This window comes from Orcinus orca, chromosome 3 (genome assembly GCF_937001465.1).
Source record: "Orcinus orca chromosome 3, mOrcOrc1.1, whole genome shotgun sequence".
Taxonomy (NCBI): domain Eukaryota; kingdom Metazoa; phylum Chordata; class Mammalia; order Artiodactyla; family Delphinidae; genus Orcinus; species Orcinus orca.
This window is the reverse complement of record NC_064561.1, coordinates 133,434,562-133,452,795: the sequence shown is the minus strand read 5'-3', so window position 1 is coordinate 133,452,795 and position 18,234 is coordinate 133,434,562. Positions and strand designations below refer to the sequence as shown.

The 18,234-nt window shown below is 34.4% G+C and overlaps 1 protein-coding gene across 1 annotated transcript in view; it reads right to left on the bottom strand.

The window, feature by feature from the left end:
* The window catches only part of ADAMTS6 (ADAM metallopeptidase with thrombospondin type 1 motif 6), a 266,593-nt gene that overhangs the window by 236,512 nt on the left and 11,847 nt on the right, over positions 1–18,234 (bottom strand). The window contains exons 3-6 of the mRNA XM_004270746.3: positions 17,251–17,419; positions 11,497–11,708; positions 10,967–11,050; positions 10,305–10,450 (exon numbers count right to left, since the gene is read on the bottom strand). Coding sequence (XP_004270794.1) covers positions 10,305–10,450; positions 10,967–11,050; positions 11,497–11,708; positions 17,251–17,419 — 611 coding nt within the window. The remainder of the gene's footprint in view (positions 1–10,304; positions 10,451–10,966; positions 11,051–11,496; positions 11,709–17,250; positions 17,420–18,234) is intronic.

Sequence of the window (18,234 nt, the reverse complement as noted above, 5' to 3'; positions counted from 1 at the left end):
CATGTTATTTAGTCAACCTTAGGCATTGAAGGAAAAGTTATCTTCTTATTTGCATTTTTAAATCAAAGTTTAACAAGCAAACATATGTAATGCCTGGGATGACCATAATCCTGTTTTACCTGGTCCTCGTTTGTGCCTATTATCTAGGCAAAACTGCCAATGGTACACTCTTTCACTCTGAAAGTGTCCCAGACTGCACAAAAATTAAGGTCACTGAAGTGTGTCATAATCCTAGATTGGAATGGAAGCTGAATCTAGATAAACACATCTGCGTAAGGAGCAAACAAACCAGGGATGAAGAAAGAAAGAAAGAAAGAAAAACCTGAAAAAGGAGGAAGAAAGGTATAGGCAGTGGGGATAGGTAAGAATGGTAGAGCCAGAGTGGCAAGAGAATAATAAATGCTTCAAAATGTTCAAAACCAATACATCCACAACCCAAACTCAAGATTCCCCTGCTGCCTGTAAACCTAGCATATTCTTAAAAGCTCAGTAATACTTCATAAAAAATTTAACTGGCATTTCCTTAAGGATTAAAAAAAAATCCATAAATGAATACCAAAAAAATATTAAGGTACCACATTTAATTTCCTTTTCCTCTGTTTGTAATATATAATCATAAAGTCAATATATAACTCTGAAATATTCTTCAAAATTTTTTTTAAAACTTGTTTAAATCCACACATTACAGGCCAAGTTTTAGCAAGAAACGATTTTTATAGCTATTTTTAATTTCCCACCTGAAAACATTAGTTGACTTTGGAAATTCTAATCCCTTTAAAATCCAGCAGCATCAAAGCAAATACTCATGATCCTGTAAGAGGATAAATATGTTCATTTTAATTAAAGACTAAATTATGTCTGTCACTTGGTGTGCAATTTTTGCATCTGTACTTTGAGTTGCATTTATATGTCCTATGCATTTCATTAATGAAAAATTGAAAATAAAGTACATTTTTTGAAGAATAGCCTATTAACAGAGATACTCTTAAAAGATCTGTATCTTGAATTTTCAAGAATTTAGGCTAATAAGAGGAAAGACGTCCTCGTATGTTCTACAACATGGATGAATCTTGAAAACACTATGCAAAGTAAAAGAAGCCAGTCACAAAAGACTGTATATTGTATGATTCCATTCATACAAAAAGTCTAAAAATAAGAAAAGCTATAGAGACAAAAAGTAGATTACAGAATTTAAGTTCTGTTTTCTCTTCTTAAATTCTGTTTCTAGAGTATCAAGTACAACCTATTAATCATTTCTTGACCTAATTATAGAGTGTCATAGTCCATTATTTTAAAAGAGTTAATAAATGTCAAGTTGATTTAGATGAGCACTAATAATTGTCAGATAAGCCTAATAGATCTAGACTATAGAAACAAGCAATGTAAGTTACTACCACTGATATTTTAACTAAAAACAGATCACAAAAATGGAAGATCAGTTTCAATAAAGCACCATTATTCAATAAAGCATCATATGGTCATATTTCGAAAAATGTATACATTATAGCACTAACTCTGGTATTCAGAACTAAAATGTCAGGTATAGTTGATACACTATAGAGAAGTAACCATTGTTTCTAAAGTGTATCACTTTAGGGCTTCCCTGGTGGTGGAGTGGTTAAGAATCCGACTGCAAACGTAGGGGACACGGGTTCAAGCCCTAGGCCAGGAAGATCCCACATGCTGTGGAGCAACTAAGCCCATGTGCCACAACTACTGAGCCTGAGCTCTAGAGCCCGCGAGCCACAACTACTGAAGCCCACGTGCCACAACTACTGAAGCCCACGTGCCTAGAGCCCGTGCTCCACAACGAGAAGCTACCGCAGTGAGAAGCCTGCGCACTGCAATGAAGAGTAGCCCCTGCTCAAAGCAACTAGAGAAAGCCGGCACGCAGCAAAGAAGACCCAACGCAGCCAAAATAAATAAATAATTTTATTTTTAAAAAAGTATATCACTTTAGAAAGTGACATGAAACTGCTCAATGATGTGGCAAAAATAGTAAGATTTAATAAAACTAGGAGAATGATATCAGCAAGGTGGTGAAGTAGAAGATATCAACCTTCATCACCCAACAGAAAACAAAAATTAGATAGCAATCCACAAATGAAAGTAGCCCTGGGAGGGCTCAACAGTACGATTAAGAACCTACAGTAACATAGTAGGGCAAAAAATGGAGAATAACTGCATAGAAAGGATCACTGGGGAGATCAGCTTAGTGGAGATGTCTAAAGGCAACTAGGAACAAAGAGGAAGGGTGGGAACTATCAGCCACAAGCCTCAAGAGCCTTGACAACAGCTGTGGACTCGCCAAAGCTTTCACAGTGGAAGACACCGTAATGCTGGTTTTCACAAGCCCCAGCAGCCTGCTCCAGAGGATACCGGCAGTTTTTACCACCAAGGTGGCCAAAAGCTATTGCTGCCACAGATTCTGGGGAAGGAGATGTCACTGTGTCCGCCCCAAGAAGGAGCTGCTGTTGTGCTGGACTAGGAAAAGAACTTCCAGCACTCCCCAACCCTGAGCACATCCCAGACTCCAGAGTCATAGCTGCTCCACCTGTTCCCACACTCCAGAGCCCCAATCTAGGGCCACTCTGTGGCATCCATGCTCCAGACTCCACCCCTGTCTCTGTTCCACACACACCAAGCTAGCCAGCGCCTGGACCCAAGTGCCACTGTTGCTCTCTATGTACTCATGCTTCAGACTCCGTCTTCACGGCCACTTCACACATACCTGCAACTCATACATCACTGCTGCTGTGGTACAGCCAGCACACCAACCCGAGAGCTGCTGTCACTCTGCAAGCACTAGCACTCCAGTCCCCAGCTCCATGACTGCTCCACAGGTGCCCACACATCAGACACCAGCACTGGTGTAAGCTCTTCCAAGCTGGACCCAGCACCAAGAGAAATCCCCTGCACCATGACCTATGTGAGAAAAAGAGATCAGATGGTCTCCAGCAGCCTTTGCTGCTGGTGCAGACAAAAGCAGCCTTGGCTGTTGGGGACCCCTGAAATCTTCATCAATGCTAGCTCAGCTGATGAAGCTGCATGAAGACTACAGTGCTGGGCCTTCTCCAAAACTAGAAATGCTTCAGCTTTAAGGATACATATAGACTGAAAGTGAAGGGATGGAAAAACATATAAAAGATATTTCATGCAAATGGAAACCAAGATAGAAAAGGGGTAGTTAAACTCATTATCAGACAAAATAGACTTTAAGTCAAAAGCTGAAAAAGAGATGAAGAAGGTCATGATATAATGATAAGGGGATCAATTCATCAAGAGTATATAACAATTGTAAATATATATGTACTCCAAAATCAGAGCACCTTAACGTATTAAGCAAATACTGGAAGATCAGAAGGCAGAAATAAGCAGCAATACAATAACAGTAAGGAACTTCAATACCTCAGTTTCAACAATGGACATACAGATCACTCAGACAGAAAATCAATAAGAAAATGTTGGACTTGAACTATATTTTAGACCAAACAGACATAACAGACATGTACAGAACACTGCATGCAACAGAAGCAGAATACACATTCTTCTCCGGCACATCAGGAACATTCTCCAGCCTAGATCATATAATAGGTCACAAAACAAGTGTCAACAAATTTGAGATTAAAATCATGAACACAATGGTATGAAACTAGATACCAACAACAGGAAAAAAAGCAGGAAATACATGGAAATTTTAAAACACACACTGCTGAACAAACAATGTACCAAAGAAGAAATCAAAAGAATAATCAAAAACTATCTTGACACAAACAAAAATGGGAAAACAATGTACCAAAACTTATGGGATACAGCAAAAGTGTATCTATGAGGGAAGTTTACAGCAATAAATGACTACATTAGAAAAAGGAAATATCTCAGACAAACAACCTAACTTTACAACTTACAGAAAATAGAAAAAGAAGAACAAACTAAGCCCAAAGTTAGTAGAAGGAAGGAAATAACAAAGGTCAGAACAGAAATAAATGAAATAGAGGTTAGAAAACCAATAGGAAAGATCAAGAAAACTAAGAGCTGGTTTTCCGAAAAAAAATAAACAAAATTGACAAACCTTTAGCTAAACTAAGAAAAAAAGAGAGAAGACTCAAATAAGTAAAATGAGTAATGAAAGAGGAGACATTAAAACTGATACCACATAAATACAAAGGATCATATGAGGCTACAGCCAACAATTATATACCAACAAATTGGATAACCTAGAAGAAATGGATAAACTATTCGAAACATACAACCTATCAACTGAATCATGAAGAAATAAAAAAACACATAGACCTATGATGAGTAAGGAGATTAAATCAGTAATCAAAAATCTCCCAACAAAGAAAGTCCAGTACTAGATGGCTTCACTGGTGATGTCTACAGAACATTTAAAGAGGAATAATACCAATCCTTCTTAAACTCTTCCCAAATATTGAAGAGAAACGAACATTTCCAAAGTCATTTTAAGAGGCCAGCATTACTCCGATACCAAAGCCAAATAAGGATACTACAAGAAACAAAATTACAGGCCAATATCCCTGGTGAACATAGATGCAAAAGTCCTAAACAAAATACTAGCAAACCAAATGCAGCAGAGTTTTGAAAGGATCATACACAATGAAGCAGGATTCATCCCTAGGATGCAAGGATGGTTCTACATTCACAAATCAAAAAATCTGATACACCACATGAATAGAATAAAGGATAAAAATCATATGGTCATCTTAATAGCTGTAGAAAAAGTATTTGACAAAACTCAACAGCTGTTCATAATAAAAACTCTCAACAAATTAGGAATAGATGGAATACACCTCAACAAAACAAAGGCCATATATGACGAGCCCACAGCTAACATTATACTCAATGTTGAAAGTCTAAAAACTTTTCCTCTAAGATTAAGAAGAAGACAAGGATGCCCACTCTTTCCACTTTTATTCAATATAGTACTGGAAGTCCTAGCCAGAGCAATTAGGCAAGAAAAGGAAACAAAATGTATCCAAATTAGAAAGGAAGAAGTAAAATTCTCTGTTTGCAGATGACATAATCTTATATACAAAAAACCTAACAACACTACCAAAAAACTGTTAGAACTAATAAATGAATTTACTATAGTTGTAGCATACAAAATCAACATGCAAAAATCAGCTGCATTTTGATACACTAACAATGAGTTATCTAAAAGCAATCCCATTTACAATAGCATCAAAAACAATTAAATACTTAGGAATAAATTTAACCAAGGAGGTGAAAGATCTATACTGGAAACTATAAGATATTGATGAAAAAAATTGAAGACAAAACACCTAAATGGAAAGCTACTGCTTGTTCTTGGACTAGAAGAATTAATGTTGTTAAAATATCCATACTACCCAAAGCAATCTACAGATGCAATGAAATTCCTATTAAAATTCCAATGACATTTTTCACAGAAATAGAAAAAAAATCTTAAAATTCATATGGAACCACTAAAGATCTCAAATAGACAAAGCAATCTTGAGAAAGAAGAACAGAGCTGGTGTCATCACACATCCTGATGTCAAACTATATTTTAAAGCTAAAGTAATCAAAATAGTATGGTACTGGCATAAAATCAGATATATAAACCAGTGGAACAGAATCAACAGCCCAAAAATAAACCCATGCATATATGACCAACTAATCTTTGACAAGGGCATCAAGAACATACAATGGGGGGAAAGGATAGTCTCTGAAATAGATGATATTGGGAAAACTGGATATCCATATGCCAAAAAAAATGAAATCAGACCCCTATCTCACACAACTCACAAAAATAAACTCAAATTGATTAAAAACTTAAATGTAGGACCTGAAACTAAATCTCCTAGAACAAAGCATAGATGAAAATCTCCTTGACATTGGCCTAAGCAATGATTTTTTAAATATGACACCAAAAGCACAGGCAACAAAACAAATATAAACAAGTGGGACTACATCAAACTGAAAAGCTCCTGCATGGTATAGGAAACAATCAACAAAATGAAAAGGCAGTGTAAGAAATGGGAGAAAATATGTGCAAACCATATATTTGATAAGGGATTAATACCTAAAATATATAAAAATTATACAACCCAAGAACAACAACAACAAAAATTCCAATTTAAAAATGGGCAAAGGATTTAAACAGACATTTTTCCAGAGGTAACAAAAATGGCCAACAGGCACATGAAAAGGTGCTCAACATCACCAATCATCAGGGAAATGCAAATCAAAACCACAATGAGATATCACCTCAAACCTATTAGGATGTCTATTATCAAAAAGATAAGAGATGACAAATATATTGAGGATATGAAGAAAAGGGAACGCTTGTACACTGTTGGTGGGAATGTAAATTGGTACAGCCATTATGGAAGACAGTATAGAGGTTCCCTAAAAATTTTAAATAGAACTACTATATGACCCAGCAATCCCACTTCTGGGAATATACCCAAAGGAAGTGAAATTAGTAAATTAGTATCTTGAAGAGGTATCTGTACTCCACATTCACTGGGGCATTATTTACAATAGTCAAGATACGGAGACAACCTAAGTGACCATTAACAGATGAACAGATAAAGAAAAGGTGAAATGCATACACACACACACACACACACACACACACACACACACACACACACACTGGAATATTAGTCAGTCATAAAAAAGAAAGAAATCTTGTCATCTGTGACAATGTGGATGAACCTGGAGGGCATTTTGCTATGTGAAACAAGCCAGATAGAGAAAGACAAATACTGTTTGATCTCAGTTACATGTGGACTCTTTAAAAAAAAAAAAAATGTTGAACTCATAGAAACCAAGGATAGAATGGGAGTTGCCCAGAGTTGGGGGTGGGGGTGGGGGGTAGAGTAAATGGGGAGATATTAGTCAAAGGGCACAAACTTTTAGCTATAAAATGAATAAATTCTGAGGATCTAAGGTACAGCATGGTGACTACACATAATATTATATGTATACTTGAAATTTGTTAAGAGAGTATAAGCATTCTCATCCAAAAAAGGAAAAAAAAAAGATAACTATGAGATGGATATGTTAATTAACTTGATTACAGCAATCAGCTCACAATGTATATGTACATCAAATCATCACACTGTACACTTTAAATATACATAATTTTGTTTGTCAATTATACCTCAGGGTTTTTTTTGGTTTTAATTTTAATTTTTTTGTCTGCGCCTCACGGCTTGTGGGATCTTAGTTCCCTGGCCAGAGACTGAACCCAGGCCCTCACAGTGAAAGCACAGAGTCCTAACCACTGGGCCACCAGGGAATTCCCAGTCTCAGTTTTTTAAAAAAAGGTTAGATAAAGCTAACTGATATATTAACAGATTTCACTATATATTATACATACATATATACTTACACATAAAAATAAACATAAATGTATATAAAAATTTAAAAATATATGTATATATTAATCATTTTTAATATGCTCTTTGGTCTTAATTCAATACTTTTGATACCAGATAAAACAATAAAATTTTATTTTTAAATTTTCTTTCTGTCTAGTTATGGTGATCTGATATCTTTGTACAGCAGTTTGTTTTAAAATTATATCAATAAAATAAAACAATAAAATATCATTTGCTAAGAGGAGATAACATTTTGAGTTTTTATATTTTTTTCCAAAAGTAACTATGATTACCTAATTAACTAGGTTCCAAATGGTTTTCTGCTTAAAACATTTAAATCCCTAGGACAAAATTTGGCCTAGTAGAGATAAACATATCCATCAATTTTTCTCTGGAATTCTTGATAAACACATTATATATTCTCCCTAGTGAGCTGACATTTTGAGCAAACATAAATCATGATCTTACCTCTAAATGGTGGAGTCACAACCCTGAACATGTTAATAAGTGAGTTACATGAAGCAATTTTCAAAGTTAATATAGAATTATCTATGGAATGCTCATAATTATTTTTACTGAAAGTAGAACTGTGATTTAAACATATGTTCAATTTCACAAATCCAAAATATATAAGGGAGAGTCAAGAACTGGTAAAACCCCCAACCAATAAAAACTTAAATATTAGAGATAATACTCAGATAGTCATCTCATTTAGGTAAGTCACTCTGTGGCCCTAATAATTCAAAGATAACTGTAGACTTTTAAGTAAGCTAAAAGTTAATTTGAGACTTCAATAACAATTCAAAAAGGCATTCTACACTGTCCCAAAGGGCATTTTTCTAACCTCCATTACATAACTAATCTAAAATGATATGAGGTATGAATTTTTTGTAGTACTGTTCTTTAAATCCTGAGATGATTTCTAGTGCTATCTGAACATCAGGAGAAAAGTTTCAAAAGAAAATTTTGTGTTCAAATCTCAGACATCAAACAGGCACTCAAAGTAGCTTACAGAAGCAAAGAAGAGCTCTGCAGAGGATCAGAAAAATATCTGGGCCAATTCAGAATAACAAGTCAGACAGCTGAATGTTGTAGCCAGTACAAAGAAAGGGTGGCTAACCGCCCAGATGTATTTCCCTACTCAAATACTTATAAATGTGCACTCTTAGTATAACTCCTGTCATTTGATGCAAAAGTTAAAAAGCCGGGAATTCCCTGGTAGTCCAGTGGTTAGGACTTGGCACTTTCACTGCAGGGGGGCCTGGGTTCAACCCCTGGTCAGGGAACTAAGATCCCGCAAACTGCGCAGCACAGTGCAGGGCAGCCAAATAAATAAATAAATTGGTTTAAAAACAAATGTTAAAAATCCAATGCAGACACAATAATAAAAATGTGAAGCATCAAGAGCCCACTGGGCATTGCCTTTTTTGCGGAGAGGTAGGGTTTTATAAATATAAGTACAGATGCCAATGCAAATATCTGTGATCATTCTGTTAAACATATATAACAGATATTTTCCTCTAGTAATTTCATTGAAACTAATCATATCATATATATTTTTACACAAAAGTTTCTATATTTGCACAATTCCTAGTATATTTTTAACTCCTCAAATATATTTGGAAACCATTCCAGACCACAAGACCTGAGGAATTGCAGAATTTATCAGACTGACGTGTCAACACATATGAATATAGAACCTTAAAATGTTGGTTTTATTCAGCAAGTATATCATAATCAAAGTTTTTTGGTTTACAATGTGAGGTAGATGAAGTCAATTAAAATAAGTGTAACTGTAAAAAAATAAATGAACTCAGAAACTTTAACTCTACAACTCAGTTAACAGGAACATTTTTCAAAAAGCTAAATTCACATTATCTTACTGGGTCTCAATATTCTGATCCTGTATACTTTATACTCCCCCTCCACAGAGTCTAATGTGGAGTCAATGGGCACACCACAGATGACGCATATGTTAAATACTGCCTTGCAAATTAAAAGAAATAATCCACTTAGCCAAGATAGAATGACGCTTCCATTTTGCTCATTTGTTTATTTGTTATTACTTGTTTTCATTTTTAAATACTAATAAGAGATCAAAAGAGAAGCATCTTTAAATGATTTAAGCATGGTTCTAACCAACCATGGTTAGAGTATTAAAAAATTAAGACAGACAGCAAAGTATAATCAAAGAAGACAGGATCACCAGGGCTTGAGCCCTGCTCTTTCACTTAAATATTTTGAACTGGTCTCCTCATTTCTTACATGGGAAAAATAATAAGAATATCTACTTCACAGAATTTTTGTTGGAGAGTAAGGAGAAAATGGATCTGAATACAGTTTTATAAAACAGGAAAGAAATATATGAATTCACTGGGTTATCATCAAGTAATAATTTTGCCTGAGAGAAAAGCTATTCAACATATAGTATAGTAAATATGCTTCTTTATACCTCTTAATTAAAATATTTTAAATTAAATAAACATTCATCTAAGTAAACTGAGTAACCACCGATGTCCTCCTCCCTTTTAACAATTTGGAGGTAAGACTAATTAATATATTTTATAAGCAAGAGTGATGACCCATTTTTATGTTTAAAACAGATTTTTCTCATACTTTTCAATCTTGCTTTTAGCATGTATTTTGTTCAATTAACAAAACATATATGTGCTTCCAGTTAAAATTTATGAATAGACCTTAGGAGAAGAAAAGATATATATTAAACTTCTAAGTAAACTCTAAATCTTTTCTCTTATTTGGTTCATTTAATGCAAACACAACAATACTGCAGTATATTCTTTCTCAGTGGTGAATAATAAATTACCATTTTGCTTTCTCTGTACTCATTACCTGAATGAGGCTTTAGATAGAACCAAATATAGTTACAATATCAAACACAATAATCAAAGGTAAAATACTTGCAACAAACCATACCTAGTAATAAGAACTGCATTATCGTGGTGGGCAATCCCATTTTCTGGAATGGTGTTTCCATCACTTTGGTGGGAGAGAATGGATTTCTGCCATTTACAGAAGCTATCGAGGGACTTGTCTGCATGGTGGTTTATCTCCAAGTTTGGCTGCAATACAACATGCATACCAGAAATGTTCCAAACAAATTACTAAGGTCAGTTGTTAAAACTTTTGAAGGCTAAAGTGGGACTATAATTAGAAGTAGTGGTTTCTAGGAATAACCTCTTGCCAATTTTTATCTCTGTAATATTTGACCTAGAATTAATTTAGTGTATTATTGAACAGACATTCTTTCCAGTTCCAGCTTTAATGATAATGTGAATATATGTGATTATCAGCCTACAAAACCAACCAAAACCACTTTATAAGGTCTGCCATGCAAATGCTCATCTTTATACTGAAACATATAGCTAACACACATACATATAGCTTTAACATGACATAAGAGGTATATTCTTGTAAACTCTTTCAAATTTGCTTAAAATATTAAATGCTTAGAGCTGAAAGACATAGTCAACTAGAACTTTCTAAGAGGAACAATAATAAAATATATTATTCTTTAATACATAATTCTACAGTCTGTCTGTTAAGAGCTTTAGATTTATAAACTAACTCATTCTTACCTGATCTTCTGTGAGAACAATTAAACGGGCCACTATAATATTCACAACGTTTCCTAGGCTGGAATCACGGTAAAGTTTGGCAACCTGACCTCCAGAAAATAAGAAAAGACACAAAGTCAGACAAAAATCATAAGGTGATTGTTTGATTTTATTTTTAAAGTGGTAAAACAATTTTTCATCCATTTAACCACTGCTTATATAAAAAGATTCTTTTATCCCATACCACTTAGAACTCTACCCTCAAGATGCCTTGGTAAAAGATTTGTTATACAAGTCTACTTCAAGAAAAATTGTCTCCTAAAGGTGAATTACAACATAGTAATTAATTAAGAGGGTGAGCTGATCTAAATGAACAATAAGGTCACCTTTAAATTTATTTTCTATGGAACTGAAAAAGTAATAGATCGATTCTTTCTAACTTTTGATGAGTTAATTCTCAAAATCATTATTTCACAATAAAAATCCATGACCTTAGTCAAAAACCATAACAAACTATTAAGTTAAAAATTATATAGAGGGATCAAACTTACAATATTCATCACACTCAAAATGTAATGTTCAATGTCTTTGCGGCCATGGTAGCCCACCATCATTTTGTCTGCCACTACTAATGTCTCCACAAACCGCTCAATGCTTACTGATCTCTTCTGTCTCTGGTGGATATGTATGCCATTAATTGGTAGTGAAGAAGGAAAAGCAGATGTGTCATTCAACCACCAAGGTTTGCCACTTCTTAGGAGGTCTACAATAAAAACAATTATCTAGTTCACATAGGTTCACTAATTAAACGTATTTATTCATGGAGTTTTCATGTAGACATACTTCTCATAAATTCTCTAACACACTAAGATTTTTCAAAGTGAGGGAAGGGGATGAGGAAATGCAGTAGTGAAAAAATTAAACTTCAAATTTTTCAAAATAATCATATTACCTGAAAAAATTAATAACATTCAACTGCTCATGAAAACAAAACAAAATATATCTAATAGTTTACTTTAAAAAAGGAATCTTCAAATAATCATTTCATATTTTTCCAGTGAGTGATTATGTCATAATACTTTTAAATTTAGAATATGTACTTAAAAAAATCATTTAAAGTTGTTTAAAAAGCAACTAAAGCATTGACTTTCTAAACAGCCTAAGACAGTTCTGATGAAGAATATTAATGTTGCAAAAATCTATTCCTAAAATGCTTTTTGAGCATTTATTTTAAAGTAAGATGCTTTTATTAAACTATCTTAATAGAGCAATTCTATACTGTTCTAGAAATCTCAAATCTAAAAGGCTGTGAATTATCTTTTTCATTTAATTTTGTATTCTACAAATATTTATCCTGACAAAGTACCCAAAGTATTCCTCTTCCATAACCTAGAGGTCAATGGCATTAGACTGAGAGTTGAAAGACAATGATTCCGACATAACTCACTTTAAACCACATTTCAGTGTGGATTGCAGCTTTATCCTTTGATTTCTAGATACTTGGTCCTTCAGCATAGAGGAAACCTTTTAGTACTATGGCATTTGTAAACACTTGCCTCATTTATATTCATCTTCATTTAATAAACTTGAGCAAGTACAGGTCCTCTGTATACCTCACTTTCATATCCTTATATTGAACAGGAAATCTTTCTAACCACCACTTACTGAAAAATTTAGTTACGAAAAGTTAGAGTAATCTACATAATCTACTTGACAGAAAGTGGCACTATACTGTTTTTCTTCAGCCTTTCCCTTTTAAAAATTACTTTGAGAGAAGTTATAAATTTTAAGAAATAAGAGATGGAAATGACCATGAGAAGCATCAGTCAAATACTTTTGAAACTCATATAAATTAAATGAGTGTCTTTATTCCTAAAGGTGAAGAGAGGCAGAAATATACTACTTCTTAATTCAATAGCATATCCCCAAGACAGCCAGTGAGTATTCCCCTATGACCACTGTGGCAGACAGACTCTTAAGGTGGCTCCCATAACCTCCTGTGTCCTCATCTCCTCCCTTGAGTATGAGCCGGACCTGTGACTTGCTTCCAACCAACAGAAGACAGGAAAGATGATGGGATGTATATGATTACATGTATATGACTACATACCTATGTTACATAATATTGTAGCATCTTACTAAAGTCATTCCCTTGCTGACTTAGAGGAAGGAAACAACCAAGTTGGTGAATTGTACATTGTACATTCCAGAGGTGGCCTCTGGCAAACAACCAGCCAGAAACTAGTTTTCAGTCCTATGACAGCAAGGAACTGAATGCTGCCAACAACCATGGGTGTGAGGAAGTGAATTCTTCCCCAGTAAAGACTCTGGATAAGAACCCAGCCCTGGCTGAGGTTAAATAAATAACCTATACATACACAGATTCCTGGTCCACAGAAAATGTGAGATAATAAAAGTGTATTGCTTAAGCCATTGGGTTTGTGGTAATATCGTTATGAGACAGCCAAATCTTTTCTGCATTAACATTACTCCAATTTCTCTTGCTCAGTTTTCTGTGATCATGAAACCACTCATGTATTCAAATCATGCCTAGTCTTCTCCTTCCTCTGGCTGGACAGCTTAAATGTCTAAATACAGGATAGAATTTCCATTATTTTGATAATTTTCACTCTCATTCAATTTCTCCTTATTTTTATTTAAAGTATTGTATAAAGAATTAGACCATGATTGGGCAACAGAAACACTTAGCAATAGTGTTTCTCATTTGATAGGATTTAGTATAAGGTAGCTGCTGTTATCATCATATTCACAATTTTCAACTTTTTAGCTTTTTAATTGTTAGTTTGCTTGGCTATTGCTCCATCAGAAATATATATATACAGTGTCTTTGATGGACATTCATAAGTGAAATGATACAATCGTTATACTCAAAAGATTTGTAGTCTGATAAATATATGTAATATACACACATGCACACTGAATGAATAAAATCTAAAAAGGTAACATCTTTAGTTTCATTCTAAAGATTAAAATCTTTCCCACATGATTAGATCATTACAAAACAATATCTATGTTTTATAATTGTCAACTGACTGCTTAATGTTAAGTTCAATGATCTGTAATGAATATCTCTTTTAGTCTAAAATAAAATACACAACTGACTTGTTTTATTTTGTTTCAAAATAGAGATTAGTAGTTCAAATGATACTCATTACATGTGCTTTGCTCAGTTTAATTTTGGATTGAGTATTGAATGTTAAAGAAAACATTCCTCCACAAACATATACAATAAAGAACTTTTCCCCCAAGGCCAAGTACCTAGATCTCTGTCATCTGAAATATAATTTTGAGTTTTTGATCAATCTCAAAATATCTTTAATATATACAGCCATGCAAAATTATCTCATTGATCTGGTTTATTTTTATTTCTTTTTTTAATATTTATGTATTTATTTGGCTGCATCGGGTCTTAGTTGCGACATGCGGGATCTTCGTTGCAGCATGAGGGATCTTTCACTGCGGCGTGCAGGCTCTAGAGCGCACAGGCTCAGTAGCTGCGGCCCGAGGACTTAGCGCCCCGTGGCATGTGGGACCTTAGTTCCCTGACCACGGATCGAACCTGCATCCCCTGCATTGGAAGGCGGATTCTTAACCACTCGACAACCAGGGAAGTCCCTGATCTGGTTTATTTTTCACTACTCACTTACTACTTCTTGACGGTTGGCCATGTATTTATGTTTTGTTTAAATGCTTATTTAGTTAACTGTCTCTCCTCACTAGAATATAAGATCCCTTGGAGTAAGGAGTTTTCCTGCTTTATTTGTTGCTGCATCCCAGCACTGAGAATAGTCTTGCATATGCATGCTAAATTAATATTTATTTAATAAATACATAAGTAGATAATGCAGGTATAAAGACAAAATAATATCTATATGAATAGACTATAAGAACATTCAGTTATCTCTGGGTGGTAAAAGAGCAACTTTCATTTTCTTTTTTATTTTTCTTTTTATCCTGTATTTTCTAAAATTTCTACAAAGAACAGATATTACTTTCATAAAAAATTTTTAATCAATAGCTTAAATCTAATTAGAATGGGAAAATTCATATTTGAATATGAGATAAAAATACCCACTGTCAAGAGGGTTTTCATATCTTATATTCTGATATAAACTTGAGTTCCTGATGAACAGATTAACTGGCAATGTGTATGCCTATAACAGCATATCTCACTTGAACGACGTTGTTGAGCTAGTATCACAATTAAGGTAGTTCTTAACCAGACATTTCTCAAACTTATTAAACATAAAGTGATTTTTTCCCCAATAACATCTAGTGACATTCCCATGGAATTTAGGGAGCTACTACTATAATCCCACTATTGGGAAGCCAGTGAAGGTGTGTAAGCCAGAATTAGGAGATAGACTTGACTAAAGACAGAAAAGGACAAACCTGGAGATAGGAAGACTAGATAGAAAGTCATTACAGTGGTCTATGATGGCAATAAAAGTAGATTTGGAGAACTGCCTGATTCATGCCTAAACCATTGAAAAATAAGGCTCTGCCTGGTAAATACCAGTTAGTAACGAAATAGGCACTTCAAAAGAGGATAACCTGAATCTCAAACAGTTAAGAGATACCTTTCAGAACATGATGAAATCTTTAAATATTTTTGCAAAAGGTGATCTTTAAACATCATGTTATGGAAAAAATGGTGGGAAAATTATATAACAATAAACAGCTAAATATATGAATCCTAGTTTTAAAAAAATTTATATAAAGTTGTACTTATAGCCTAAATTTTGTTAAATATAAGATAAACTATTTCCATAATGTTTAGCTTCTTTATTCATTTCAAAGACAAATCAAACCTTTTTTCATTATTTACCATGACACTGTATTTCATGCCTCAACTAGATTCACTTCAAGTGACCTTTTTCTAGTACCAATTATTCTTGACCAACAAGAACCTCTCATAATTAAAAGCCTCAGAGATGACTCAAGAAGAGAGTATGGAGAATGAGAACTCCAAAGAACAATTGTACTTGAAGCAGAAGTAAAAGAGCCTATAAGGATACAGAGAAGAAACAAGAGCGTGATGCATTCACTAATTCACAAGGCAACCCATTCCATTTTTACAAATCTACCTGTTGAACCCATTCTATTTTTTATTAAATTTACTTGTTGGTGAACTCTTCTCTGTATTGAGCTGAAATCTCCTTCTGAAATATTCTGCTCCTAGTTCCAGCTACTAGAACTACATGGAATAAATCTACTCCTTTTTTTTTTTTTAATATAGTGGCTCTTTAAATGCTAGAAAAAGTCATCCCAATAATAATGATAGCTACCATTGTACTGAGTAACTAATGTGTGCTGCAAGGAGTACTCAGAGAGGTTGGATAATTTGTCCACAAGTATGCCAAAGCCCATGTTCCTTCTACTATGCTATGCTATATCCTCTATTTCTCTAAGCTTTCTAATCTTTAGACTAAACAGCCTCCTAACTCCCTACCCTAGTCTTTCTCTTCTCTAAATCAGTCTCCATATGGTTGCCAGAGTAATCTTTTTAAAACCCAAATCTGATCTTGTGATTTCTACTGCATAAAACCTTTCAGTAGGATTCCAGTATACTGAAGGTAAACTCCTCGAAGTGGTTTACAAGCCCTTTGTGATTTGGCCACTTTTTATCTCTCCAGTTTCACCTCTCATGACCACTCCCCCCCAACCACTATGAATCTCACCCCTTCTCTAATATCCAGTTATATGAACTGTCAGTTCCTGGAATGTGACATTCTCTCTTTTGTTTCAGAATCTTTGTAAATGCTATTCCCTTTATATGGAACACTCTACCCATTACTCCCTCAGCTTAAAAGTCACTTCCTCCCTGAAGTCTTCTTTGACCACTAAAGGCTAGGTTTGTTGTCCCTATTATGTATTTCTATAGTACTCTAACTAACACTATCTTAAATACTACCTTTAAGACTCTTCAAGTCTTATTCAAATGTTTAGATTCCTACCACTAGCATAAAAATATCAGGCAAACCAAACAGCACAGAGTACTATGGAACACCTGTGCATGAAAGCTGTAACTATTACCTGGATAAAATAAGGTTTCCCCTTCTAAGAAAAAAATATCAAATTTTACACAGGTTTGTATTTTACGGACTTCTTAAGAGCTTCCAAAATTGACTTAAAACTATCAATAGGTGACATATTTTAAGAGGACTCTGGACATTATCATTCTAATTACTCAAATTCCTGTTTACTTTTATTATTAATCTTACCTTACGTGCCAGAAGAAAGTGGCAATACAAGACTATACTTTCTAAAAGTCCCACACTCACCCGAAACCCCACAATGAGAGTGATCATATAGATGCCGTTGTTGAAGGGTAGACTTTTTGTAAATAACATGAGGATGGCCATTTTCATAACTAAAAAGTTTGGAGTCCTCTGTGGTATTCTTTAATGGTTCAATAAAATATTCTTCATCTTCTGTAGCAATAACACCATGCTAAAAGAAAAAGAAACAAAGAATTTACCAAGAAGAATCATTTAAAATATTAATTAGTATTATTACCAGGAGTCAAAAATAAACTGATACCTCTCCAAAAAGGAGGTTAAAACACATGTTAATAGAAATTTAGTGAATTATCTATACTCAGCAAAACATTATATAAATTTTCCTATTCTTTAAAAAGGATGTTTAAATACCTTTACATGCTATGCCCTGTACTAAGCATAACACATACATTATTTCCTCTAATCTTCCCAATAACGATGTGAGGTAGCAGAGACCTCTTGTATGTTCACTAAGACTTATTTCCTTTCCAAATTGTGCACACAACTTAACTGACTCCTATGCGTTTAGGTATAGCTTTGTAACTGAGTTTTGGCCAATAGAAAATAGGCAGAGCATATACCACTTTCAGGCCCACCCCCCGAGAACCTCTCCAGTGGAATTCTCTACTCTCTCTGAGAAAAGACCTAGGAAAGGTGGAAGCCAAAAGAGAAAGAACATGGGTCCCTGACTGACCCCATGGAAAGCTGTCCAATCTAGACACACATAAGGGAGAAATAAACTATTGTGATAAACTACTCCCATTTAAAGTTTTGTGTTACACCAGTATATATATCCTTAATTCATATATGTCCCATACATCCCCATTTTGTAGATGAAGTAATAGGTTCAGAGGTTAAGAACCTGCCCATCATTATATAGAGGTAAGTGAAGGCACTGGTATTCCCACAAAGCTCTGCTCTTATTTACAGTATTATATAGCCTTACATCTATTTACTTAGCCAAGTCCTACTTAGCTCAGTCATAGC